The sequence below is a fragment of the Capra hircus genome, chromosome 18 (assembly GCF_001704415.2).
Source record: "Capra hircus breed San Clemente chromosome 18, ASM170441v1, whole genome shotgun sequence".
Classification (NCBI taxonomy): domain Eukaryota; kingdom Metazoa; phylum Chordata; class Mammalia; order Artiodactyla; family Bovidae; genus Capra; species Capra hircus.
In genome coordinates, this window is record NC_030825.1 from 62,887,046 (window position 1) to 62,915,036 (window position 27,991).

The 27,991-nt window shown below is 43.5% G+C and overlaps 1 protein-coding gene across 4 annotated transcripts; it reads left to right on the plus strand.

The window, feature by feature from the left end:
* Window positions 719-27,909, plus strand: LOC102183956 (cationic amino acid transporter 3). 4 transcript variants are annotated; one of them, XM_018063024.1, is made up of 13 exons: window positions 719-838; window positions 10,200-10,293; window positions 11,870-12,268; window positions 13,277-13,435; window positions 14,392-14,569; window positions 14,775-14,887; window positions 15,042-15,357; window positions 15,433-15,572; window positions 15,675-15,777; window positions 25,864-26,063; window positions 26,262-26,428; window positions 26,699-26,807; window positions 26,970-27,909. In XM_018063024.1, exons 3-13 carry the CDS (start codon window positions 11,899-11,901, stop codon window positions 27,065-27,067), a joined length of 1,953 nt encoding a protein of 650 aa, XP_017918513.1. In that variant the 5' UTR covers window positions 719-838; window positions 10,200-10,293; window positions 11,870-11,898; the 3' UTR covers window positions 27,068-27,909. The 4 variants fall into 4 exon arrangements, with proteins under 4 accessions (XP_017918513.1, XP_017918514.1, XP_017918515.1 ...); XM_018063025.1 differs by having other exon boundaries at window positions 11,873-12,268; XM_018063027.1 differs by having other exon boundaries at window positions 720-838; window positions 15,042-15,264.

Genomic DNA, 27,991 nt, shown 5'->3' on the forward strand with positions numbered 1-27,991 from the left:
CTGAGTGGCTAGCCTATTCCTTCTCCAGGTGATCTACCTGACCCAGAAGTTGAAGTGGTATCTCCTGCACTGCGGGTGGAATCTTTACTAGTTGAACTACTAAGGAAACCCATTGAAGCTGTTACTGTCTGCTTGTTGGGGTGGGCAGGGGAGTTGACCTTTGGCAGTAGTATAACCCCCCTCCCACCCATTGCTGGCATTCAAAATAAAGGAGACTTTCCTTCCACCAACCTGTATTCCACCCTCCAGTATTCTTAATGGCTTTTGAGGAGCCAGCAGCCAGACTCTGTTTTTGGTTATGACACGACTGAACTGATTACTTACTTAAAGAGGGTTAAAATGGTCAATTTCCTGTTATTTGTACATTGGTCGTGGTTTATTCACTAAGTCATGTCCGACTTTGTGATCCCATGCACTTTAGCTTGCCAGGCTCCTCTGTGTATGGGATTCTCCAAGTGAGAATATTGAAGTAGGTAGCCTATTCCTTCTCCAGAGGATCTTCCCAACCCAGATTGAACCTGGTCTCCTGCATGCAGGCAGATTCTTTACCGACTGGGCTATGAGGGAGATGTCATTTGTACATTACCCCAGTTTAAAAACATCTTTGAAAATCCCGTGACGGTAACCACAGACATGTTAAGGGCTGACAGGAACTTTGCATAAGCTTCCGGTCCTCCCAGCCTCCTCCCCACCCCAACTACCCAGGGGTTAAGGGTTGTCTTCTGTGCTCAGAGACTTCCCTCTTTGGTTTTTGGACAAAGATCAGCTCCTGCTGTGCACGACATACCCTCAGCCTCCCTGACTGACCCAGTGCTCCAGGCTCTGCTCCAAGGATCCAGTAAGTCTCGGGTCAGCCTCTTCTGTGGGAGACTGGGTGCTGAGTTCACATCCTCCCAAAGAGACCTCTGCAATCCCAGAGTGCAGGGGTCAGCCTGGCTCCAGCCTGAGGGTGAAGAGACCCATTTTCCAAATGAAAGTAGGAAGAGCTGGGAGCTGTTGTGTTTGTGTGAGAAGAGGAGGGGCTGGGAGAGATTGGATCTATGTCCAAAGGCTCTTCGACCACTTTCAGACTGGTGCTCACTCAACACTCAGATGACCCTCACATAGAGTTTGTGATTTGGGTACCACTGCCTTCAGTCTCCTGTCTCTTTCTGCCCTCCATGTCTGCTGATGCCTCATCTAGGAGCTGAGCATTCTGCTGAGGACGACTCGCTGGTGCTTCATGTTAAGTTACCTTGGATTTTGTACACTCAGCAACTTTGTGAGGCTGGCTCTCCTGTTCATCACTGGCATCATTTTTTTTTTTAAATTGTGGTAAAATACACATAAATTTGCCATCTTCACTATTTTTGAATGAACTATTCAGCAATATTGGGTAAATTTACACAGCTGTGACACCAATTTGCAGAACTCTTTTCGTCTTGTAAAACTGAAACCGCGTTCTCGTTTAACAATGACTCCTATTTTTCCTCTCACCCAGGCCGTAGTAAACCACTGATCTATTTCTGTCTCTGTAAATTTGACTGTATCAGGTACTTCATAGAAGTGAACTATAGAGTATTTGTCTTTTGGAGACTGGCTTTTTATCATTTAGCATATTGTCCTCAAGTCTCTTGTCCACAAGGGTATTGTCCCTGTTGTAGCATGGGTCAGAATTTCCTGTCTTTTTATTCCTGAATAATAGTCCTCTGTAGGCACACATCACTTTCTGTTCATCCATTTTTCGTGAATGGCCATTTGGGCTGCTTTCATCTTTCAGCTATTGTGAACAAAGCTGCTACAAACATGGGTGTGCAAATGTCTCCTGTGACCTCAGTTTCAGTTCTTTTTGGTGTACACTAAGAAATGGGATTGACCAACCATGATGGTAATTTCAGTTTTGGTTTTTTGGAGGAGCCACCATACACTATCCACAGCAACTGCAGCATTTTATGTTCCTAACGAGAGGGCTTAAAGGTTCATCAGAAGCATTTGACCAAGAGGGAAACACAGGTCCAGAGAAATATATGACTTGTTCAAGGGCAGAGAGGTGTTTGTGGGGCCCAGATGCTAATCATAGCTTCCTGACTCTTTGAATGCTTGTCCTCAACCATAATTGAGGCCACCCCTATGGTAATGTTTGTGGCTATGCTTGCTGTGTTGGCTTGTCAGCCAAGGCCCTCCAGCGCAGAAGAAGTTCATTGTGCCTATTTGCCTAATCCGCCTTTCCTGCGTGTTGATTGGATGAATGAACTCATTCGTGTTTTTGTTAATGATACTCTTCTTTTGGGCAGGGCTCCCATCTATCCTAATAATGTTAATACAGTGGTGAACACTCCCTCAATTTTTCAGGTGTGTCCATTTATCCACCTATTTGCTTTGCCATATCTTTCCCTCTTCAAGAAGTAGCTCCAGTTTTGAATGGATGCATTAGCACTTCCTTGAAAAGCATGCTTACTGATTCTCTGAGAAGTGATGGCATGATAGAGTTTTGGTCTTTACAGCTGCTGATACCGGGGGTGCAAGAAAGACTATTTGAAGCCTTAAAAAAGGCAACCCCTCATTTACAGGACTATCCGAGCTGTGCACTCCCCACCTCGGACTCTGATGAACAAGGACTACAGGCCTGGGAAAGCATAAGCAGAATTTCTGGCTTTCCTCGTTGGAAAGAATGCATGTACGCCACAAAGTTATCTATTTCCATTGCTGCCACCAGACATTTGCTGACCGCCTAGGGGTGCCCCTATCTTTTGAATCAACAATGGGGCTTAATTTATGCAGAACCTTTTAGGTCCACATGGAATAATTCATTTCTCCCTATGCCTTTAGTAATTACTAGGTGGCATGCTAATGGATGGGTTCCTCCTTTAGTGAGCTTCAATGGAACTGGTCTCATGCAGCCTGAGTTTTGGAAAGCATTGGCTGATGTGGCACCTGTGATTTTACATAGACCTTTAAATGAACAAAGATAAATAGTACGGGCCTGCGTACATTCTCCCTATGCCTTTTTGTTGGCCAGAAATCAGAGCGATTTGTAAGTTTCTGAAGGAGAAACTGTTTACAATGTTATATGTATGAATTGTTTTATATCAAATTGTGTTGATGGGAATGATTATAATAATTATAAGGCTGTGATGATTGTAAAACAACCACTATATTTAATGGTTCCTGTAAAATTAGAGTGACAATGGTTTGATGATTATGCATTGAAAGTTTTATATGAACTTAATGGCTTAATTTCTCAACCTAAGAGATTCATTGCAGCTCTGGTTGTGGGAATAACTGCCTTGATTGCTATAATTGCATCAGTTACAGTTTCCGCTGTTGCCCTGTCAAAAGAAGTGCATACTGCCTCGTTTGTTGATCAGCTGTCCAAAAATGTCTCCGTGGCTCTTCCTATGCAGGAAATTATAGATAAGAAAATAGAAAATAAGGTCAATGCTTTAGAAGAAGTAGTTCTGCTTATGGGGCAAGAAATTACAAATTTAAAAATTAAATTGTGTTTAAGGTGCCATGCTGAATTTAAATGGATGTGTGTTACCCCTCTACAAGTGAATGAGTCCATGCACTCTTGGGAACGCATTAGAAGTCATATTTTAGGCGTCTGGAATCATTCAGATTTTAGTATTGATATTTCTAAGTTGCATCAGGATATTCAGAATATGAAGCAGGCGGAATCTGACTTTTCCTCTCAATGGCTTTCTAATTCCCTCTTTGAAAATCTGGAGGGATATCTTTCCCACGGATCCTTTGTACAGTAATGATTAATGTGGCCATGTGCTTATGCCTGTTAGTTCTGATTTGTGTGATGACCCCGTGCCTTTTCAGAATACTCAGCCAAAAATTCTCTGCTCTATCTACTGAGTTTCATACCTATGCTCTAAAAAATAAAAAAGGGGGAAATGGAGGCACGGTCCCCAGCCGCCTCTCCTCATTCTGCAGTCATGGATCCTGGGATGAAGGAGTTAGGGCTTGTAATTCTGACTTGTCTTTTCCTCTCCTCAGCTGAGTTGACTGAAAAGGAATATTAAGGTGCTTATTGTTCTTGAGAGGAGCATGAGAAGGCATAAAGCCTTCTGCAGCATTGCTCTGAAAATAATTCATAAAGTTAATCATTGACATTTGTTCAAGGACTTTTACAAAAAAGTATTCCAGGATGAGCACATAGGCCGCAGCTTGAGGCCATGGGAGGGATTGATATCTGAAGCCTATTTGTGAGGAGAATGTTTGTGGCGAAGAAGTTTACTGAGTTTAGGGTTTAGAAATAATTTAAAAAGTTGGAAGTTAAAGATTTAGGGAATGTTGTAAAGTTAGCATATTTTACGATAGCTTATAGAAGTTAGGAATTTTTAGAGACACTATAGCTAGAAGCCTTTTTAAGAGAGTGAGCTCAGGATGTTAGGGGCAAATAGGATTTAGGAAGATAAGTAGTAAACTGAGGAATGTAGCATAAGTTACAGTGTAATCACAAGTTAGCTATAGGACACATTAGAGGAGGTAGATAACAGATGATAAGGTTAATTCTGAGAGAATCACTGAAGCAGGAACTCTGTTTGAAGAGCACCAATGATTTATGGAGATAATAAATCTGGGAGAGGGGGATCTGAAAATGTCAAACCTCTGGCCTAATGCTTTTGTAAAACTATAAAAGAGAATCTTAAACTTGGAATAAACAGGCAGTCCATAGAAAAATGAGAGGCTGCCTCATTCACCAACACCATCCATCTCTTAGGTTGAATCCCTGGCTGCTGGAGTTGGACTCCGGCACATAATTCTCAACTTGAACTTTAGAGTAACATGGACAGAAGCCGCCTGACCTTAACTGGTGTTCACTGAGTCAGCCTAGCCCTGCAGAGCAAGTGTGATGGGGAGACATTCTATGTCCCAAAGGATTGAAAACACAGTCTCTCATTTCTGATTGAGAATGAAGATTAGTCCTCCCTCCCTTCAGGCACTTGGGAGGCCATCTGTTTTTCCTTTTTATTTTAATTTCCCAAAATTTAATATTTTATTTTTTTAATTTTTACAATTTTTCTTTTTAGTTGGAAGATAATTGCTTTACAATGTTGTGTTGGTTTCTGCCTTAAAACAAGGAGGCTCAATCATAACTATATGTGTATGTCCCCATCCCTCTAGGTCACCACAGAGCTCCAGACTGAGCTCCCCGTGTTCTACAGTGGCTTCCACGAGCTGTCTGTTTCACACACAGTCGTGTATAAATGTCAGTGCTCCTCTCTCAGTTCGTCCTACCCTCTCCTCCCTCAACTGTGTCCACAAGTCTGTTCTTACATCTGCATCTCCATTCCTTCCCTACAAATAGATTGATCTGTCCTATTTTTTTAGATGCCATACATATGCATGATATACAATATCTGCTTTTCTCTTTCTGAGTTTCTTCACTCTGTATAACAGACTCTAGGTTCATTTACCTCACTACAAGTGACTGAAATTCTTTCCTTTTTATGGCTGAGTGACGTTTTGTTATATGTATGTACGACATCTTCTTTATCCATTCATCTGGCTGTAGACATCCAGGTTGCTTCCATGTCCTGCCTGGTGTAAATAGGGCTGCAAAGAACACTCACGTACATGTATCTTTGTGATTTGGTTTGATTTGACTTTGGTTTTCTCAGGGTTTATGCCCAGTAGTGGATTGCCAGGTTGTATGGTAGTTTTATTCCTAGACTGTTAAGGAATGTCCATCCTGGTCTCCATAGAGGCTGTGTCAGTTTACTTTCCCATCAACAGTGCAGAAGAGTTCCCTTCTCTCTGCATCCTTTCCAGCATTTATTGTTTGTAGATTTTCCAATGCTGACCATTCTGACTTCTGTGAGGTGATAGCTCATTGACATGTGGACCCAGTGTGGGAAGGAGAGGGTTGAACAAACTGGGGGATTAGGATTGACATGTATACACTGCATGTGCAAAACAGATAGCTAATAGGAACCTGCAAAGAGCACAGGCACCTCAGCTTGCAGCTCTGTGATGCCCTAGAGGGTTGGGTTGGGGGACGGGTGGGAGGGAGGCCCAGCAGGGAGGGGACATATGTATACATATAGCTATTCACTGGGCTTCCTTCCCTTGTGGCTCAGTAAAGGATCCACCTGCCAATACAGGAGATGCTGGTTTGATCCCTGGGTTGGGAAGATTCCTTGGAGAAGGAAATAACAACCCACTCCAGTATTCTTGCCTGGAGAATCCCATGGGCAGAAGAGCCTGGCAGGCTACAGTTCATGGGGTGGCACAGAGTCAGACACGACTGAGTGACTAACCAGCAACAAAGCTGATTCACTTCATTATATTGCAGAAACTAACACAACATTATAAAGCAATACACCTGTGGCTGACTCATGTCAATGTATGGCAAAAACCACTACAATATTGTAAAGTAATTAGCCTCCAATTAAAATAAATAATTTTTTTAATGTAAAAAGAGAACACCCAAATGAATAAAATCAGAAAGGAGGAGATATTATAAATGGTACTTTAAATATACACAGTCTTATAAGAAACTACTATGAAAAAACTATATGCCAACAAATTGGATAACCTAAAGAAACAGACCAAAATTTAGAAGCATCCAACATATCAAGACAAAATCAGGGTAAAATAAACAATATGAATAACAAGTAAGGAGGTTAAATCAGTGATAAGAAACCTCTCAACACAGAAAAGATAGTTTCACTGGCAAATTTTACAAAACATTTGATTTTTTAAAAGCTGTTAAAATGTTGGCCGCACTAGGTTTTAGTTGCTGCACGTGGGCTTCCTCTCTGGTTGTGGCGAGGGGGCTACTCTTTGCTTTGGTGTGCATGCTTCTTGCAGTGGCTTCTCTTATTGTGGAGCACAGGCTCAGTAGCTGTGGAGCACAGGCTTAGTTGCTCCATGGCATGTGGGATCTTCCCAGACCAGGAATCGTGCCCTGCATTGGCTGGTGGATTCTCATCCACTGTGCCACCAGGGAAGTCCAAAGAGTAAGAATATCAACAAACACGAAAAAACTACATTTATTTCTAGACTCCTTCCTTTTACAAGATAATGGAGAAAACTCGTGGTGTGTGTGTGTGTGTGTGTGTGTGTGTGTGTGTGTGTGTGTGCGTTCCCAAGAGGGCCCCCTCATAATGGAAGAATCTTTGACAATACCGTGATTGGGAATTTTTTCATCCTCTTCCCAGGTTACATGACTTTTTGTCGACTCCCCTGTGATTTAGTTTCCATTCTATCAGGGCTAGCCTGACTTGGGGATTTGGATTGGTTTCCAAATGCAACCAAGACAGGAAACCCACTGGTCTAAGGCACAGTGATGAATTCATGTCAAAAACAGGATGCATGGGGGAGGGGGCAGAAGGCAAGAGAGAGACAGACTGAGATGAAGAAGTGTTTCCATCTGAGACAGAAAAGAGGCAGAAAGAGGAGGCACAGATGGGAGGACTAACATGCTGAATCCTGGAGTGGGGGGAAGGGAGGGGGGTAGGTTATCAACTGTGAATCACAGGCCACAGTGAACTCAACATCAATGTAAAATATTCACATATAATGTAAATACAAAGCACCCAAACTCAGCGATGGATATAGAATTCAGTAATAATTTCAGACACTTTAGGAAGTACACAAAAATGAAAAGGAGTTAGTATGGGGTCGCGAAGAGTCAGACACGACTGAGCGACTTCCCTTTCATTTTTCACTTTCATGCATTGGAGAAGGAAATGGCAACCCACTCCAGTGTTCTTGCCTGAAGAATCCCAGGGAGAGAGGAGCCTGGTAGGAGGTCGTCTATGGGGTCACACAGAGTCAAACACGACTGAAGTGACTTAGCAGTAGCAGCAGCATTTGAGAGATAGAGGTCAGAGGGCTGGGAAGTTAGGGAAGGGATAATGATCAGGACACTCACTTGGAGACACAGGGTAACTGTTGAATGAAAAAGGAAAAAGAACAGGAATGTGAGCATACCTTTGACAGTTACCGCAGTCACTGTGAGATGAATTAAAAATATGGGAAATTATGTTGGAAAAATGAGAGGGTGGGGAGAAAGCAGCAGAGATGGACCTAGTGGCTCTCTCATGAATCATAACAGGAAGAGAGTGCCTGTCAGTTGGGGTTGTCTACTCGGTGGCTTCTCTGGTGCTTCAGTGGTAAAGAATCTGCCTGCCAATGCAGGAGACATAGGTTTGACCCCTGGGACAGGAAGATCCCCTAAAGGAGGAAATGGCAACCCTCTCCAGTATTCTTGCCTGGGAAACCCCATGGACAGAGGAACCTGGCACGTTACAGTCCATGGGGTCACAAAAGAGTCTGACATGACTGAGTAACTAAACAACAAGAAAATTCTATACAAGGTGATATCAGACATGCCTTTCTCATGGCTTAAGTCTCTGTCCTTACATTATTTTAAACTCTGTATGTTTTCTCCTTTTATATTACACTTGTTTAAAAAGTCAGTTGTTTTAAAACCAATGTGGAATTTTTTTCAGTATAATATATGTGGGTTGGATTCCAAATGTCCTGCTGTTGTTAAAGAGGGGAGTGCTCCTTACTACTAAATCCCTAATGCCTAGTTTAGATGTCTTATTTTTTTTAATTTAGACTCTCACTTATTGGCTGCTTCAATTTGAACTATTTTCTTTTCATTTTATTGAAGTATAGTTGATTTACAGTTGAGATAACTTCTTCTGTACTGCAAAGTGACTCAGATATACATATATATTGATATATTCTTTTCAGTGACATTTATCACAAGATATTGATTATAGTTCCCTGTGCTATACAGTAGGACCTTGTTGTTTATCTATACAGAATAGTTTGCATGTGCTAATCCCAAACTCCCAGTCCTTCCTTCTCCCTCTCTCTTGGCTATCATATGTGTGGTCTCTACATCTGTGAGTCTCTTTCTGTTTCATAGAAAAGTTCATTTGGATTGTATTTTAGATTCCACATACAAGTGATATCATACGGTATTTGTCTTTTTCTTTCTGACTTTCTTCACTAACTATGATAATCTCTAGGTCCATACTGCTGCAAGTATCATTGTTACATTTTTCATGGCTGAGTCTCATTCCATTGTATGCATGTATGAATATATATGTATGTATGTATATATATATATATATATATATATATATATTTGTTGTTGTTTAATCACTCAGTTGTGTCTGGCTCTTTTGTGACCCCATGGACTATATCCTGCAAGGCTCCTCTGTCCATGGGATTGATTACCCAGGTGAGAATATTGGAGTGGGTTGCCATTCCTTTCTCCAGGAGATCTTCCTGACCCAGAGATTGAACTGGGAACTCCTGTGTTGCAGGCAGATTCTTTACATCTGAGCCACCAGGGAACCCTCATCATATTGTAGAAGCATTTAAACTTTATTGCTCTTGGGGCAGATATTCTTCTCCTCTATCCTCCTAGGTTGTCTGTCTAGAGCCTGCAAAGAAGACACATGAAGGGTAGATGAACAGGAGAAAAACTACATCTACAACTACCTTCTGTTTACATTTCCTGAGGAACGAGGCAGGTGAGGTCTAGGCTAGATATTTACACTAGACTTCTGTTTGCACTTGGAGATGGAAATGCCAGGAACAGGGTAAATAACTGGACTTCGCCTGCTGTGGACATGTTACTATAACAATCATGGCAGGGACAGAAAGGGGCTAAACCCTGTGTGTGTAAAAGGTCAAGAGGTCACATATTTTCTATCTTTGGGACACCACACATGTGTAGAAAAACTCCTTGTGGGGGCAAAAAGGTGGGGGTGCCATCTCACAGTAGGTGATGTCCAGGCCCTCACAGGCCTGTGTGCTGGAATCCATCTAGAAAAATAGCTGCACACACCTGTCAGGGAGGGTCCTAAGGCAGGGCAGGTGTGGAAAAAGAAGCCAGGTAATTGGCCAAGGTAAACAAAGACGGGAAGAACTGCCCTGCATAGACGATTTAACAGTCTCTTTATGTGGCTCCTCCTCCTTTTGGAGGACACCCACAGCCTTTCTCTTGGGTGTGAGTTCTGCCTGGCTTCTGTCTTAACTAAACAAACTGTTCCTCTGTGTGCTCCCACACAACTGCGCTGTGTCTCTACTAATACAGTTTTACCATATTTTTAGTTTTTGCCTCCTGGAGAAATGCTTCCTTTTTTTTCTTTTAAACTGGGTACTAGAGCCAGGAGAACCTTGTCTCTAGTTTCTAGCCTCTGATGTACTGGCGACTAGAGGTCCTCTTTTTCTTACAGCGTACTCGAGCCCAATTCTTGGGCAGAGAACTAAGCCAGCACTCACGGCTCTCTCTCTCCGGGATCATTTGGGACTGAAACCCAGGATTTCCAGGTAAACTGCAGGTCTCCCCAAACTGCTGGCTGGAGACTTCTGACTCTCTCTCTCACAGGAGAACTTGCTCTCACTCTCTGCTTTGTTCTCTTTCCAAGACTTGCAGAGGTTTATCTAGGTCTGCTCAATAAAGGAGCCCCAGTTATCTTTTTCTTGCCCTTCTCCCCATTTCTCTCATTCTGCCTAAACAACAACACCCAGCCTTTCCCTCACCCAAGCAGAGCTTCCTCATCAACTTTGGGAGAACCACGCCTGGAATCAAGGCACAGCACCTACCACCACAGCCATCAAATTGCTCCTACTTGGTTGTAGCTGTTGTTTAGTTGCTAAATCATGTGCGACTCTTTGCGACCCTGTGGACTGTAGCTTGCCAGGCTCCTCTGTCCATGGGATTCTCCAGGCAAGGATACTAGAGTGGGTTTCCATTCCCTTCTCCAGGGCATCTTCCCCACCCAGGGATTGAATCTGTGTCTCCTGCACTGCAGGTGGATTCTTTACTGCCTGAGCCCCCAGGGAAGCTCAACCCGGGAGGATTCCCTTCAAAAGCCAGATGGGCCAAGAAAAGGAAAACTCAGGTTTGCTTTAAGGTTTGGCCCTTATTTAAGTTGAGGGTTGGAAAGTGGCCTAAAACTTGGGTCTCTAGATTATAATGCTATCTTACAATTAGATCTTTGTTGCCACAAAATAGGTAAATGGACTGAGGTTAACTCTTCTAACATTCTAAATGACCCCCTTCTAACTTCTCCCAACTCTCAGAGGGAACCCGAGCTTCGCCAATCCTGTTGTTGTTAGTCGCTCAGTCTTGTCTGACTCTTTGCAATCCCTTTGACTGTAGCCTTCCAGGCTCCAGGTTTCCTTACTCCTTCAGATTCAGTAGTCTTAGGACACTGTATCTGTAAAAAGAAACATTGCTAACCATCATCTGACAACATACAGTTGCCACAAACCTTCAATTTTTAAAAAAAGTCTATATATTGTGGCACAATAAGTGGATGTATGTTTGTGCTTGTACATCTACATTTGAGCAGTTAAGGGAGAGACAGAAAGTGTTTCCTGAGTCTGCAGGTCTTAAGTGCCTTCAGCTCAAGACAATCCAGGGATCTCCCAGGGGTCTCAGTGGTAAAGAGTCCACCTGCCAATGTGGGAGACACAGGAGACTCAGGTTTGATTGCCGGGTTGGGAAGATCACCTGGAAGAGATCATGGCAACCCACTGCAGCATTCTTGTCTGGACAATCCCACAACAGGGGAGCCTGGCAGGCTGCAGTCCAGGGGGTCTCAAAGAGTCAGACAGGAGTGAGCATATACACACACCAAACAATCCATGTTCCAAGTGGCACATTTTGGGGGAGACCTAATCCTCTCCACCTCACTTCTCTTTAAAAAGCCTTTCCAGTAACTTTGAAACATGTGAGAAGATTTCTTTGGGTTTGAAGAAACCAAAGCTCATAGATGGAGACCTTGTCCCAAGTGTCCTTTACCACCTGCCCCTCATCGCTCCACTGCTCCGTGGAATTGGACTCCCAGGGCCAAGGGCGGGTGGACCTTGCTGATGGCTTCGTGTCTTGTTTCCTCAGCAGATCACAGCTCCTCAACTCCATCCAGGATGCGGTGTCAGGATCTCCACCAGTTTGGTCAGAAGCTGGTCCGCAGGCGGCTCCTGGAGCCCACCGAGGATTCTGAGAGTCCCACGGCTCCTCTGAACACCCTGAATCTGGTGGCCTTCGGTGTGGCCAGCACCCTGGGGGCTGGCATGTACATCCTGGTGGGAGAAGTGGCCATGTTCATCGCTGGGCCAGCGATCGTCATCTCCTTCTTGGTGGCCGCTGTGTCTTCTGTGTTGTCTGGGCTCTGCTATGCCGAGTTTGGGACACGGGTCTCGTGGACCGGTTCTGCGTATCTCTACAGCTACATCAGCGTGGGAGAACTATGGGCTTTCATCACTGCCTGGAACCTCATACTGTCCTATGTCGTTGGTGAGGGGATGGGTGGGGGGTAGGTGTGGGGCCGAAGTCCGGGGACCAGCAGTAGGTGTTTGGGTCTTCGGTCATGCATGAGAACTGCGTCATCCACTCCGTGAGGGGAGGAGGGAAATAACGTCTGGAAAAGTCCACAACTTCATTCTTCTCAGCTCTCGCCTGCTTTCCTTAAATGATGGACCAAGAACCCAGAGGAAAGGGCACTGTAGGGAGTGGGTGAGAGGGAGGCATGGCCCACAGGCTTATCCCCACACCATACTGAAGTCTCTGCTTAGCGGTTGCCTTCATAGAGTTTCCATTAGCCTTTGAACTAAAATTTTAATCCTCATCACCCAGACAACTTGCTCTCACTTCTCTCTTTTCTTGCATAACTTTGATCTCTCACTGACATTAAATAGTTCACCTATTTTAGAATTATCTGGGGCTATTTTCCCCACCCCATGAAAAGAAGCTCTCTGAGATTTGGTATTTTGTATTTTTTCCCCAACATACTTGACTTTGTGTATTTGTTGTTGTTTTTCCATCACTAAATTGTGTCCAACTCTTTGCAACCCCATGGGCTACAGCACGCCAGGCTCCTCTGTCCTCCAATATCTCCTGGAGTTTGCTCAAACTCATGTTCACTGAGTCGGTGATGTCCAACCATCTCATCCTCTGCTGCCCCCTTCTCCTTTTATCTTCAATATTTCCCATGTTGGACATCTTCTGACCTGGAGGGCTCCTCTTCGGGCATCATAACTGTTTGCCTTTTCATGCTGTCCATGGGGTCCTCCTGGCAATAATACTGGAGTGGGTTGCCATTTCCTTCTCCAGGGCCCATGTTTTATCAGAACTCTTCACTGTGACCCATCCATCTTCAGTGGTCCTGCATGGCATGGGTCATAGTTTTATTGAGCTATGCTCGCCCTTCACCACGACAATGCTGTGATCCACGACGGGGTCTTGGTGTATAGGGGGGTTCCAATTTATATTTGTCAATGAATGTTCCTTCTTATTCTGCTGCAGTCACAGGCAGCGTGGCCAGGGCCTGGAGCATCGCCTTTGACAGCCTGATTGGGAACCACATCTTTCAGGCCTTAGAGGGAACTTTCTCTCCATATATGCCCTACTATCTGGCCAAGTATCCAGACTTTGTCGCCCTGTCCCTGGTGCTGTTGCTCACGGGTGAGACAGGGATTCAAGTTAGGATGGGAAGACTGGGATGTGGGGTGGCGGGGGAAGTAGGATGGGAAAGGCATGAGGTGGCAGACCTGTGGGAACTAGAAATTAGGGTCTAGTTAACCAAAGACAGGAAGTCAAGATGTAGACCGTTGTTTCCCACCCTCGGCATTACTGACCTTCCAGGCAGAAACAGCCTTTGGTGTTGGGGGCTGATGCGTGCACTGCAGGATTTTCTTAAGCAATCAGTCAGGTGTGTAGCATCTTTGGAATTCATTCACTAAACACCTGTGACTCATATTTTCCAAATTGTGACAATCAGATATCTCCAGACATTGCCAAATGTCCCTTGGGGACCCAAATCACCCCCAGCTGAGAATTATTTACTTAGAGTGACAAGTTTCTTCCTCTGTACTGAGACCTTTTTCAAATGGGAGTAATTAACATAGCATAAAATTAGCCATTTTATTATTTTTCCTTAGCCTTATTGATATATAATTGATATACAACATTATGTAAGCTGAAGTTGAACATCATGATGATTTGATAGATGTGTATATTATGTGACTGGAGTAGGAAATGGCAACCCACTCCAGTAATCTTGCCTGGAAAACTCCATGGACAGAGGAGCCTGGCAGGCTACACTTCGTGTGTCTCAAGGGGTTGGACACGACCGAGTGACTGAGCCCATATTATATGATAATGGCCACAGTAAGAAACTAACCATGTTAAAATATGCAATTCAGTGGTACTTACGGCATTCAACACATATGACAATCACCTTCATCTAGCTTGAAACATTTTCATCACAGCAAAAGGAAGCCCGGTACCCATCAAGCAAAGACAGACTATCCATCTTAATCTCACAGCCCCCTAACCTCTGGAAACTACTAGTCTGCTTTCTGTGTCTATGGATTTGATTTGGCTATTTTGGAATGTCTCATATTCCATCTTTCCCACAGGAGTACTTGTTCTGGGAGCTCGTGAGTCAGTCCTGGTTGGAAAAATATCCACAGGCATCAACTTTTTGGTTCTCAGCTTCATCATCCTCTCTGGCTTCATTAAGGGAGACCTGCACAACTGGAAGCTCACAGAACAGGACTACACATTGAACACGTCTGAATCTGGTGACATCTATAGGTCAGGAGGGTGCTCCTGGGTCCTTGTCATGCTTGTTGGGGCTGGTGCAGAGCTGGGAATCTGGCAGGGACTAAAGAGACCTGGGCTGGTGGATCTGGATAACGAGGTCCTGGAGCCCAGGGCTTGTGGTATTAACTGTGAAGTCCAGCAGAGATGACTGAACGCACCTCCCTCATGGTCTTTCTTGCTTCTTCTCTCACTGTAGCTTGGGCCCTCTGGGTTCTGGAGGGTTTGTGCCCTTCGACTATGATGGAATTCTCCATGGAGCAGCTCTATGTTTCTACTCGTTTGTGGGTTTTGATGACATTGTCACTAAAGGTAACTGGTCATTTTGTGCCCCATCAGGGGATTGGGCTGCCCTTGGGCATAGGCGTTGATAGATTTTTTAAAGCTTTCGAAAGTTTAGAGGAAAGTGGATTTTGTGCTGTGCCATCAGTGTTTTCCTAAGCTGAGATGTTCACCCACCCTGTAGGGGAAGAAGCCCCAAATCCTCATCGCTCCATCCCCATCAGCATCATGAGCACGGTCTTCATCTGCTTTTTGGCGTATTTTGGTGTCTCGGCGACTCTCACCCTCATGGTGCCCTACTACCAGATTCAGCCTGACAGCCCCTTTCCACAGGCTTTCGTCCATGTTGGGTGGGGCCCTGCCAGATATGTCGTGGCTGTTGGCATCCTCTGTTTCCTTTTATACAGGTCAGTGTCAAGGCCTTCTCTCCATGAACTGTCAGATGCTAAGGTGTTTCAGCCCTTGGGATTCAGAGACGAGAGGGGAAGACCCCTTACCAGGTAGACTAGGGAGCCAGAGCCCTGGTCTCTCCTGCTTCTCAACATCCCCACCCATGTTCCCACCGTCCCTTCCAGACTGCAGAGCTCCTTGTTCCCCGTGCCTCAGTTGATCCAGGAAATGGCAAAGGATGGGCTCCTTTTCCGAGGACTTGCCCGAACCCATCCCCGCACGAAGACCCCCATCATGGCCACCGTGTCCTCTGGAATTCTCGCAGGTGAGCAAGAGAATTCACTCCTCCTCTGATCCCTTTGCTTATCTGGGTACATCCAGTGGTTTCTCCATGCCGACCCCCACCTCGTTTGTGCCCTCATTCTAGGGATCATGGCGTTGCTCTTTGAGTTCAGTAATCTGGTGGACCTCATGTCGATTGGACACCTGCTGGTTTACTCCTTGGTGGCGCTTTTTGTCCTTGTCCTCAGGTGAGACTCCACTGCACCATGACTGGGGCTCTTACATTCCTAAAGACTAAATGGCAGTTTGTCCTCTTCAGTTTTTTTTTTTTTTAATTAGAGGCTAATTACTTTACAATATTGGAGTGGTCTTTGCCATACATTGACATGAATCAGCCATGGGTTTACACGTATTCCCTATCTTGAACCCCCCCTCCCACCTCCCTCCGCATCCCATCCCTTTGGGTCATCCTAGTGCACCAGCCCTGAGCACCTTGTTTCATGCATCAAACCTAGACTGGTGATCTGTTTCACGTATGATAATATGTATTTCAATGCTATTCTCTCAGATCATCCCACCCTCACCTTCTCCCACAGAGTCCAAAAGACTGTGCCATACATCTGTGTCTCTTTTGCTGTCTCACATATAAGGTTATTGTTACCATCTTTCTAAATTCCATATATATGTATTAATATACTGTATTGGTGTTTTTCTTTCTGCCTTACTTCACTCTGAATAATAGGCTCCAGCTTCACCTACCTTATTAGAACTGATTCAAATGTCTTCTTTTTAATGGGTGAGTAGTACAGGAGACAGGGATCAAGACCATCCCCATGGAAAAGAAATGCAAAAAAGCAAAATGGCTGTCTGGGTAGGCCTGACAAAAAGCTGTGAAAAGAAGAGAGGCGAAAAGTAGAGGAGAAAAGGAAAGATATAAGCATCTGAATGCAGAGTTCCAGAGAATAGCAAGAAGAGATAAGAAAGCCTGCTTCAGTGAACAGTGCAAAGAAATAGAGGAAAAGAACAGAATGGGAAAGACTAGAGATCTCTTCGAGAAAATTAGAGATACCAAGGGAACATTTCATGCAAAGATGGGCTCGACAAAGGACAGAAATGGTATGGACCTAACAGAAGCAGAAGATATTAAGAAGAGGTGGCAAGAATACACAGAAGAACTGTACAAAAAAGATCTTCACGACCCGGATAATCATGATGGTATGATCACTTACCTAGAGCCAGACATCTTGGAATGTGGGCTTGGAATGAAGTCATCCTGGAATGAAGTCAAGTGGGCCTTGGAAAGCATCACTATGAACAAAGCTAGTGGAGGCGATGGAATTCCAGTTGAGCTGTTTCAAATCCTGAATGATGATGCTGTGAAAGTGATGCACTCAATATGCCAGCAAATTTGGAAAACTCAGCAGTGGACACAGGACTGGAAAAGGTCAGTGTTCACTCCAATTCCAAAGAAAGGCAACGCCAAAGAATTCGCAAACTACCGTACAATTGCACTCATCTCACATGCTATAATGCTCAAAATTCTCCAACCCAGGCTTCAGTAAAACATGAACCGTGAACTTCCTGATGTTCAAGCTGGTTTTAGAAATGGCAGAGGAACCAAAGATCAAATTGCCAACATCCACTGGATCATGGAAAAAGCAAGAGAGTTCCAGAAAAACATCTATTTCTGCTTTATTGACTATGCCAAAGCTTTTGACTGTGTGGATCACAATCAACTGTGGAAAATTCTGGAAGAGATGGGAATACCAGACCACCTGACCTGCCTCTTGAGAAATCTGAATGGAGGTCAGGAAGCAACAGTTAGAACTGGACATGGAACAACAGACTGGTTCCAAATAGGAAAAGGAGTACGTCAAGGATGGATGTCAAGGCTGTATATTGTCACCCTGCTTATTTAAATTATATGCACAGTACATCATGAGAAATTCTGGACTGGAAGAAACACAAGCTGGAATCCAGATTGCCGGGAAAAATAGCAATAATCTCAGATATGCAGATGACACCACCCTTATGGCAGAAAGTGAAGAAGAGCTAAAAAGCATCTTGATGAAAGTAAAAGAGGAGAGTGAAAAAGTTGGCTTAAAGCTCAACATTCAGAAAATAAAGATCATGGCATCTGGTCCCATCACTTCATGGGAAATAGATGGGGAAACAGTGGAAACAGTATCAGACTTTATTTGGGGGGGCTCCAAATTCACTGCAGATGGTGACTGCAGCCATGAAATTAAAAGACGCTTATTCCTTGGAAGGAAAGTTATGACCAACCTAGATAGTATATTCAAAAGCAGAGACATTACTTTGCCAACTAAGGTCCGTCTAGTCAAGGCTATGGTTTTTCCTGTGGTCATGTATGGATATGAGAGTTGGACTGTGAAGACGGCTGAGCGCTGAAGAATTGATGCTTTTGAACTGTGGTGTTGGAGAAAATTCTTGAGAGTCCCTTGGACTGCAAGGAGATCCAACCAGTCCATTCTGAAGGAGATCAGCCCTGGGATTTCTTTGGAAGGAATGATGCTGAAGCTGAAACTCCAGTTCTTTGGCCACCTCATGCGAAGAGTTGACTCATTGGAAAAGACTGTGATGCTGGGAAGGATTGGGGGCAGGAGGAGAAGGGGACGACCCAGGATGAGATGGCTGGATGGCATCACTGATTCAATGGACGTGAGTCTGAGTGAACTCTGGGAGTTGGTGATGGACAGGGAGTTATGGCATGCTTTGATTCATGGGGTCGCAAAGAGTCAGACACGACTGAGGGACTGAACTGAACTGAACTGAACTGAATATTCCATTGTGTATATGTACCACTGCTTTCTTATCCATTCGTCTGCTGTGGACATCTAGGTTGCTTCCATGTCCTGGCTATTATAAACAGTGTTGCGATGAACATCGGGTACACGTGTCTTTCCTTGGTGTGTATGCCCAGCAGTGGGATTGCTGGGTCACATGGCAGTTTTATTTCCAGTATTTTAAGGAATCTCCACACTGTTCTCCATAGTAGCTGTACTAGTTTGCATTCCCACCAACAGTGTAAGAGAGTTCCCTTTTCTCCACACCCTCTCCAGCATTTATTGCTTGTAGACTTTTGGATAGTAGCCATTCTGACCAGCGTGAGTTGGTACTTCATTGTGGTTTTGATTTGCATTTCTCTGATAATGAGTGATGTTGACTATCTTTTCATGTGTTTTTTAGCCATCTGTGTGTCTCCTTTGGAGAAATGTCTGTTTAGTTTTTTGATCCATTTTTTGATTGGGCCATTTACTTTTCTGGAATCGAGCTGCAGGAGCTGCTTGTACATTTTTGAGATTAATTCTTTGTCAGTTGCTTCATTTGCTATTCTTTTCTCCCATTCTGAAGGCTGTCTTTTCACATTGCTTATAGTTTCCTTTGTTGTGCAAAGCTTTTCAGTTTAATTAGGTTTCATTTGTTTATTTTTGCTTTTATTTCCATTACTCTGGGAGGTGGGTCATAGAGGGTCCTGCTGTGATTTATCTCGGAGAGTGTTTTGCCTATGTTCTCCTCTAGGAGTTTTATAGTTTCTGGTCTTACATTTAGATCTTTAATCCATTTTGAGTTTATTTTTGTGTATAATGTTAGAAAGTGTTCTAGTTTCTTTCTTTTACTAGTGGTTAAACAGTTTTCCCAGCACCAGTTGTTAAAGAGATGGTCTTTTCTCCATTGTATAGTCTTGCCTCCTTTGTCAAAGATAAGGTGTCCATAGGTGCTTGGATTTATCTCTGGGCTTTCCATTTTGTTCCATTGACCTATATTTCTGTCTTTGTGCCAGTACCATACAGTCTTGATGACTGTAGCTTTGTAGTATAGTCTGAAGGCAGGCAGGTCAATTCCTCCAGTTCCATTCTTCTTTCTGAGGATTGCTTTGGCTATTCGAGGTTTTTTGTATTTCCATACAAATTGTGAAATTATTTGTTCTAGTTCTATGAAAAATACTGTTGGCAGCTTTTAGGGATTGCATTGAATCTATAGATTGCTTTGGGTAGTATACTCATTCTCACTATATTGATTCTTCCAATCCATGAACATGGTATATTTCTCCATCTATTTGTGTCTTCTTTGATTTCTTTCATCAATATTTTTTAATGTTCTATATATAGGTCTTTTGTTTCTTTAGGTAGATATATTCCTAAGTATTTTATTCTTTTCATTACAATGGTGAATGAAAGTGTTTCCTTAATTTCTCTTTCTGTTTTCTCATTGTTAGAGTATAAGAATGCAAGGGATTTTTTTGTGTTAATTTTGTACCCTGCAACTTTAGCATATTCATTGATTAGCTCTAGTAATTTTCTGGTAGAGTCTTCAGCGTTTTCTATGTAGAGGATCATGTCATCTGCAAACAGTGAGACTTTTACTTCTTTTCCAATCTGGATTCCTTTTATTTCTTTTTCTGCTCTGACTGCCGTGGGCAAAACTTTGAAAACTATGTTGAATAGTGGTGGTGAGAATGGGCACTCTTGCCTTGTTCCTGACTTTAGGAGAAATGCTTTCAATTTTTCCCCATTGAGGATAATGTTTGCTGTGGGTTTGTCATATATAGCTTTTATTATGTTGAGGTATGCACGTTCTCTTCCTGTTTTCTGGAGAGTTTTTTTTTTTTTATCATACATTGATGTTGAATTTTGTCAAAGGCTTTCTCTGCATCTATTGAGAGAATCATATGGTTTTTATCTTTTAATTTGTTAATGTGGCGTATTACATTGATTGATTTGTGGATATTAAAGAATCCTTGCATTCTTGAGATAAAGCCCACTTGATCATGATGTATGATTTTTTTAGTATGTTGTTGGATTCTGTTTGCTAGCATTTTGTTAAGGATTTTTGCATCTATGTTCATCAGTGATATTGGCCTGTAGTTTTCTTTTTTCATGGCATCTTTGTCTCATTTTGGTATTAGGGTGATGGTGGCCTCATAGAATGAGTTTGGAAATGTACCTTCCTCTTCACTTTTCTGGAAGATTTTGAGTAGGATAGGTGTTAGCTCTTCTTTAAATTTTTGATAGAATTCAGCTGTGAAGCCATCTGGGCTTTTGTTTGCTGGAAGATTTCTTATTACAGTTTCAATTTCAGTGCTTGTGATGGGTCTGTTAAGGTTTTCTATTTCTTCCTGGTTCAGTTTTGGAAAGTTATACTTTTCTAAGAATTTTCCCATTTCTTCCAAGTTGTCCATTTTATTGGCATATAGTTGCTGATAGTAGTCTCTTATGATCCTTTGTATTTCTGTATTGTCTGCGGTGATTTCTCCAGTTTCATTTCTAATTGTGTTGATTTGATTCTTCTCCCTTTGTTTCTTGATGAGTCTGGCTAATGTTTGTCAATGTTATTTATTTTCTCAAAGAACCAGCTTTTAGCTTTGTTGATTTTGGCTATGATCTCCTTTGTTTCTTTTGCATTTATTTCTGCCTTAATTTTTAAGATTTCTTTCCTTCTACTAACCCTGGAGTTCTTCATTTCTTCCTTTTCTAGTTGCTTTAGGTGGAGAGTTAGGTTATTTATTTGACTTTTTTCTTGTTTCTTGAGGTGAGCCTGTATTGTTATGAACCTTCCCCTTAGCACTGCTTTTACAGTGTCCCACAGGTTTTGGGTTGTTGTGATTTCATTTTCATTCATTTCTATGCATATTTTGATTCCTTTTTTATTTTTTCTATGATTTGTTGGTTATTCAGAAGCGTATTGTTTAGCCTCTATATGTTGGAATTAAAAAAAATTTTTTTTCCTATATTTGACATCTAATCTTACTGCATTGTGGTCAGAAAAGATGCTTAGAATGATTTCAATTTGTTTGAATTTACCAATGCTAGATTCATGACCGAGGATGTATTCTATCCTCAAGAAGGTTCTGTGTGCACTTGAGAAAACGGTGAAATTCCTTGTTTTGGGATGAAATGTCCTATAGATATCAATTAGGCCTAACTAGCCCATTGTGTCATTTAAAGTTTGTGCTTCCTTGATAATTTTCTGTTTAATTGATCTATCCATAGGTGTGAGTGGGGTATTAAAGTCTCCCACAATTATTGTGTTACTCTTAATTTCCCCTTTCATATGTGTTAGCATTTGCCTTACATATTGTGGTGCTCCTATGTTGGATGCATATATATTTATAATTGTTATGTCTTCTTGAATTGACCCTTTGATCTTTATGTAGTGTCCCTCTTTGTCTCTTCTCACAGCCTCTGTTTTAAAGTCTTTTTTATCTGATATGAATATCGCTACTCCTGCTTTTTTTTTTTTAATTTCCATTTGTGTGAAATATCTTTTCCCAGCACTTCACTTTCAGTCTGTGTGTGTCCCTTGGTTTGAGGTGGGTCTATTTTAGACAGCATATATAGGGGTCTTCTTTCTGTATCCATTCAGCCAGTCTTTGTCTTTTGGCTGGGACATTCAACCCATTTATATTTAAGGTAATTATTGATAAGTATGATCCCGTTGCCATTTATTTTGTTGTTTGGGGTTCGAGTTTATAAACCATTTCTGTGTTTCCTGTCTAGAGAAGATCCTTTAGCATTTGTTGAAGAGCTGGTTTGGTGGTGCTGAATTTCTGAGCTTTTGCTTGTCTGTAAAGCTTTTGATTTCTCCTTCATATTTGAATGAGATCCTTACTGGGTACAGTCATATGGGTTGTAGGTTTTTCTCTTTCATCAGCTTAAGTATGTCCTTCAGGCCATTCCCTTCTGGCCTGAAGAGTTTCTATTGAAAGATCAGCTGTTATTCTTATGAGAATCCCCTTGTGTATTATTTGTTGTTTTTCCACTGCTGCTTTTAATATTTATTTTTTGTGTTTGATCTTTGTTAATTTGATTAATATGTGTCTTGGGGTGTTTCACCTTGTGTTTATCCTGTGTGAGACTCTCTGGGATTCTTGGAATTGGGTGACTATTTCTTTATCCATTTTAGGGAATTTTTCAACTATTATCTCTTTAAGTATTTTCTCATGGCCTTTCTTTTTGTCTTCTTTTTCTGGGACTCCTATGATTCAAATGTTGTGGAGTTTCACATTATCCCAGAGGTCCCTGAGGTTGTCCTCATTTCTTTTAATTCTTTTTTCCTCTGTGCTTCATTTATTTCTACCATTCTATCTTCTACCTCACTTATCCTATCTTCTGCCCCCATTAAACTACTGTTGGTTCCCTCAGAGTGTTTTTGATCTCATTTATTGCATTATTCATTATTGAGTGACTCTTTTTCATTTCTTCTAGGTCCTTGTTATACATTTCTTGCATCTTCTCAATCCTTGTCTCCAGGCTATTTATCTGTAACTCCATTTTATTTTCAAGATTTTGGTTCATTTTTACTATCACTTTTCTGAATTCTTTTTCAGGGAGACTCCCTATTTCCTCTGCTTTGGTTTTGTTTGGTGGGCTTTTATCATGTTCCTTTACCTGCTGAGTATTTCTCTGCCTTTTCATCTTAATTAGGTTGCTGTGTTTGGGGTGGCCTTTCTGTATTCTGGCAGTTTGTGGTTCCTCTTTATTGTGGAGGTTCCTTCTTGTTTGTGGGGTTGGACGAGCAGCTTGTCAAGGTTTCCTGGTTAGGGAAGCTTGTGTCAGTGTTCTGGTGGATGGAGCTGGATTTCTTCTCTCTGGAGTGTAATGAAGTGTCCAGTAGTGAGTTTTGAGATGTCTGTGGGTTTGGTGTGCCTTTGGGTAGCCTGTATACTGAAGCTCAGGGATATGTTCCTGCATTGCTGGAGAATATGCGTGGTATGTTTTGCTCTGGAACTTATTGGCTCTTGGGTGGTGCTTGCTTTCAGTGTAGGTATGGAGGCTTTTGGATGATCTCTTATCAATGAATGTTCCCTGGAGTCAGGAGTTCTCTGGTGTTCTCAAGTTTTGGGCTTAAGTCTCCCGCCTCTGGTTTTCAGTCTTCTTCTTACAGTAGCCTCAAGACTTCTCCATCCATACAGCACTGATGATAAAACTTCTAGGTTAATGGTGAAAACATTCTCCACAGTGAGGGACACCCAGAGAGGTTCACAGAGTTACATGGAGAAGAGAAGAGGGAGGAGGGAGATAGCGGTGACCAGGAGGAGAAGAGGGGGAATCAAAAGGGGAGAGAGCAAGCTAGCCAGTAAACAATTCCCTATGTGCTCTCCACAGTCTGGAACCCTCAGAGAGGTTCACAGAGTTACACAGAGAAGAGAAGAGGGAGGAAGGAGATAGAGGTGAGCAGGAGGAGAAAGGGGGAGAATCAAAAGGAGAGAGATAGATCTAGGCTGTATTCTGTTCCCTAAGTGTTCTCAACAGCCTGGAACACACACAGAGATTCACAGAGTTGGGTTGAGAAGAGAAGGGGGAGAGAGGAGATAGAGGTGACCTGGGGGAGAAAAAGGAGAGTCAAAAGGGGGAGAGATTAATCAAGCCAGTAATCATATTCCTAAGTAAAAATGGGTACTGAAGATTGGATTCTTAAATGTACAAAATTGATAGCAAATACTATAAAGGAAAGCGAAAAATCTAGAGTCGAGGTTAGACTCTCAAAAATACAATATCATTTAAAAAAATCACAAAATATATAAGAAATATATATGATGTTTGCTTTGAAAATAGGGTCTTATTTTGCAATGTAATAGTAGTTTATGAGAGTGAAAATTAAAGGAGTAATAGAGGAATTTTTTAAAAAGGGAAAAAATTTTAATTAAAAAAAATGATACTAGTAAAAATATATCTAGGAGTTTCTCTGGGGCTGTTGTGGGCAGTGTAGGGTCAGTTCAGTTTCAGGTAGTTCCCTGTTCCAGCTTATATTTCTCAAGATCTGTAGGCCCCTTCCAATGTAGTCAGTGTTAACTACAGGGATTTTAATCTGTGGCACCTGTCAATTCCAAAGCGGTTCCCTGTGTTTATTTGGCTTCTTCTGTTTGCAGGTCTCTTCAGTGTCTAATTTCTCACCTGACACAAGGGGGCAAAGGTGGTCTCTTGTTTAGGCTCACTTGTTCAGTGGTGCTGTGGGGAGGGAGGAACACTGCAAACAAATATCACAGGCGTGTGTGGGGAGTGCTCACAGAGTCTCAGCCACACTAGGTTTGCCCCTGCTTACCGCGTGTGTGCTTTCCCAGTCTACACTGCTCGGGCTTCAGGTTGCTCTGCAGGGAGCGGGCTCTGGGTTGCATGCACTTCCCAGTCTAAGCTGCTCAGGTTCAGGTTCTCGGGTACTCCACAAAAGCACAGACTTGGTTGGTCTTCCATGATCCGAGCAGCTCAGGGGACCAGGTGCTTGGCGAGCGCACTCTCCTAAGACGCGGTGCGACTTATTAACGACTTATCAACTCCCTGGTCCCAGCCGCTTGGTTTCTCGGGCACGCCCATCTTCGGTGTGCGGTGTGGCTTTTTTGGGTAGCTGATCTCTGGCTGCGACCCTCCCGGTGGATGTTACCCTCCGAGAATCTCAGGAACTCTTTGTTAGAAACTGGAAGCCTCTTTGCAGTTTGGTAGGGGATGCCCTCTCTGGGGCCGAGATTGCCCCTTTCTGGCTCTGGCTGCCCCCCACCTGCCTCCAGCTGGGGATGGCCTGTCCACAGCCAGCTAGCTCTCCTCTGGTTTTCGCTCAGTCGTTTGTTCTGTGAGCAGGCCGGCTGTGCCTTAGATTTCGGCTTTTCGCGGGATAGTTCTCTCTCTCTCTTTTTTCCCTTGCTCTTTCTGGCTAGTCCACAGTTTAGGTTTCCATCTCATGTTAGCTCCCTCAGATTGCCCTCAAGGCATTCAGGAATGGTCCTTATGCTAAGCAAGGCAGCCAGCTCATCCCCAGTCAGTCCCTGCTTGCTGGTGGTGGAGGAAAGCGTCTGGGGTACTTCTCCTCTGGGAGTTGCCATTAGGGACGTAACATGTGGGTTTTATTTATTTTTCCTCCTGGTTTTGTTGCCCTCTGAGATTCCAAAACTCCCCCAGACCCGCCAGTGATAGGGTTTCCTCGTGTTTGGAAACTTCTCTTTTTAGAATCCCTTCCCGGGACGGATCTCTGTCCCTATTTTGTCTCTCTTTTTATCTTTTATATTTTGTCCTACCTCCTTTTGAAGACAATGGGCTGCTTTTCTGGGTGGCTGATGGCCTCTGCCAACGTTCAGAATTTGTTTTGTGGTGTTTGCTCAGCGTTCAAATGTTCTTTTGAAGAATTTGTGGCAGAGAAAGTGGTCTCCCCGTCCTATTCTTCTGCCATCTTGGCCTCACACCACCCCCTCCAACCCCCCGCCACCTCCTTCAGCCTTCTAAAGTCCTGCTCTGCTTAAGGCAGGAAAGTGGTGCCTTAGGATATCTGTTTCTGAATGAGTAGGGACTGCTGTTAATATTCCTATAATATCTCTAATTCAGATACCAGCCAGACTGGAATTTAAGCAAGAATGAGAAAACAGAAGACAAAATTCAGATGAAGCCTCTAGTCAAGGAAAATCCTCTGGACTCTGAACCTGAAGCAGGAAGCTCAAAGACTCTCAAGAGTCTGTGGTTGCCTGTCAGCAGCAGCCCCACCGAGAAATCTGCCCAGATGGTCTATGGATGTGCCTTTCTGCTTGGTGAGCACTGGGACGTCTCTTTGGTCATATTTTGAAACTGACAGGATGGAGTGAATGTGTATATTTTCTCAGTGCAGCAGTCTTGCAGATATGATGGCCCTTCCTGATGTTGGTGGTTTCAGGGAGGGATGTGACCCGAGGTCCTGATGTCTTTGTCTTCTGGGTCCAGCCTGTTCTCCTCCTCCTTGACCCTTGCAGTTCTCCTGCTGATTATCCTGAGCCTGATCCTGGCCCAGTGGCCCAGCCAGGTGTTCTCTGGAGACCCCGTGCTCACAACAGTGGCTGTGCTGCTGCTGCTGCTCATCACTGGGGTCACAGTCATCATCTGGAGGCAGCCCCAGGACCCCTCTCCTCTTCCATTCAGGGTAAGTGAGCTTATGTGTCCAAAGTGTCCTCCTTGGGTGAATGAGGTCTGTGTCCTTTGACAGCAAAATGTCCTTTCCTGGACAGGGAATGAGGGGAGTTACTGAAACCAATGGACTCTTCCCTGATCCACCCTCAGGGCTTTGCATACACAATCTCAGTAGGCACTGAATGCACACCCTGAGGAGGACAGGAGCCTCCCACCCACGTGGGGCAGGGTCCCCTTTCAGACACCTGGGCTGTGTTCAGGGATGACCTGACTCTGCCCACAGGTCCCTGCTCTGCCTGTCCTCCCGCTGGTCAGCATCTTCGTGAATGTTTACCTGATGATGCAGACGACCTCTGGGACCTGGGCCCTGTTTGGCATCTGGAATGCCATTGGTAAGTTGCTTTCTGGGATAAAGAGGTTTCTCGAATGACTGCACCCAACATCTTCCTACTATTTCTCCCCACACTGTATCAGATGCCATAGAAGGTCTACTGGGCATTTGTAAGTGAGTAGAGCACCTACATTTCCTTCTCATCGTCTCATCTCCCTTCTAGGATTTCTCATATACTTTGGATATGGGATCCGACACAGCCTGGCAGGGAACAATCATCAACAGCCACCAGCCACCAGCCTCCACCTCCAAGACTCTTGACAAAAACATCCCTGGTGCTGAGTCATCTTAACCACAGGAAGTAGATGTTGCATGGAATCCCTCCATGCCCTGGTGGATCTGCTGGTGCAAGGGACACTGTGAGCCTCGGTGGAGTGTGAAGGTGGAGGCATCTAAAGCCCTGTATTTGTTGCTTGTGGAGAAAGTGACTGGACCATTGTGCAATTTTCGGAAACTTTTAAAAGCATAGTATATATACATAAGCGCATGCTTCATAAGTGTGCAGCAAGATGAATTTTCACAAAGTACCACAATGTAAGCAGCAACTAGAGGAAGAAATAAATTATTATGGGCACATTAGAAGCACCTTCTTGTACTTATTTCTAACAAAAACACAGAGACTGCCCCACTGGAAGGAAACTTAGGTGAGGACGAATTATGTGAAGAGTTATACTCCAGGGACTTCCCTGGCAGTCCAGTGGCTAAGACTCCACGCTCCCAGTGCAGAGGGCATGGGTTCGACCCTTGGTTGGAGAACAAAACCCTGCATGCCCAATGGTGTAGCAAAAAAAAAAAAAAAATTGATTTGAGGATGACTGACTTTCCTCTCCTAGCTTCCCATTATTAAAATGCAGGTGGACCACACGGGCAAGAGAATCTCTGGTTGCAGGTGGGTCACTCGAGCAAGATAGTGTCCTGAAGAAAATAGGAAGTCAGCAGGCTTGCACCAATGGAGAAATGACCGTGACTTCCTGCCTTAACGATTAACTGAGATTGTTTCCCTTTAAAGATGGTCACGGCTGAGCAGAACTGTCATGGATACAAGTCCACCTTTCCTCAGATCACTGGCTTTTCTGAATAAAGCATCTTTCTTCTCAATGAAAGCTTGCCCCATGGTTTATTGTCTGTTGAGCAGCAAGTGGCTGAATCTGCATTTGGTTAGAAATCTAACTCCAGGTGCAGAAT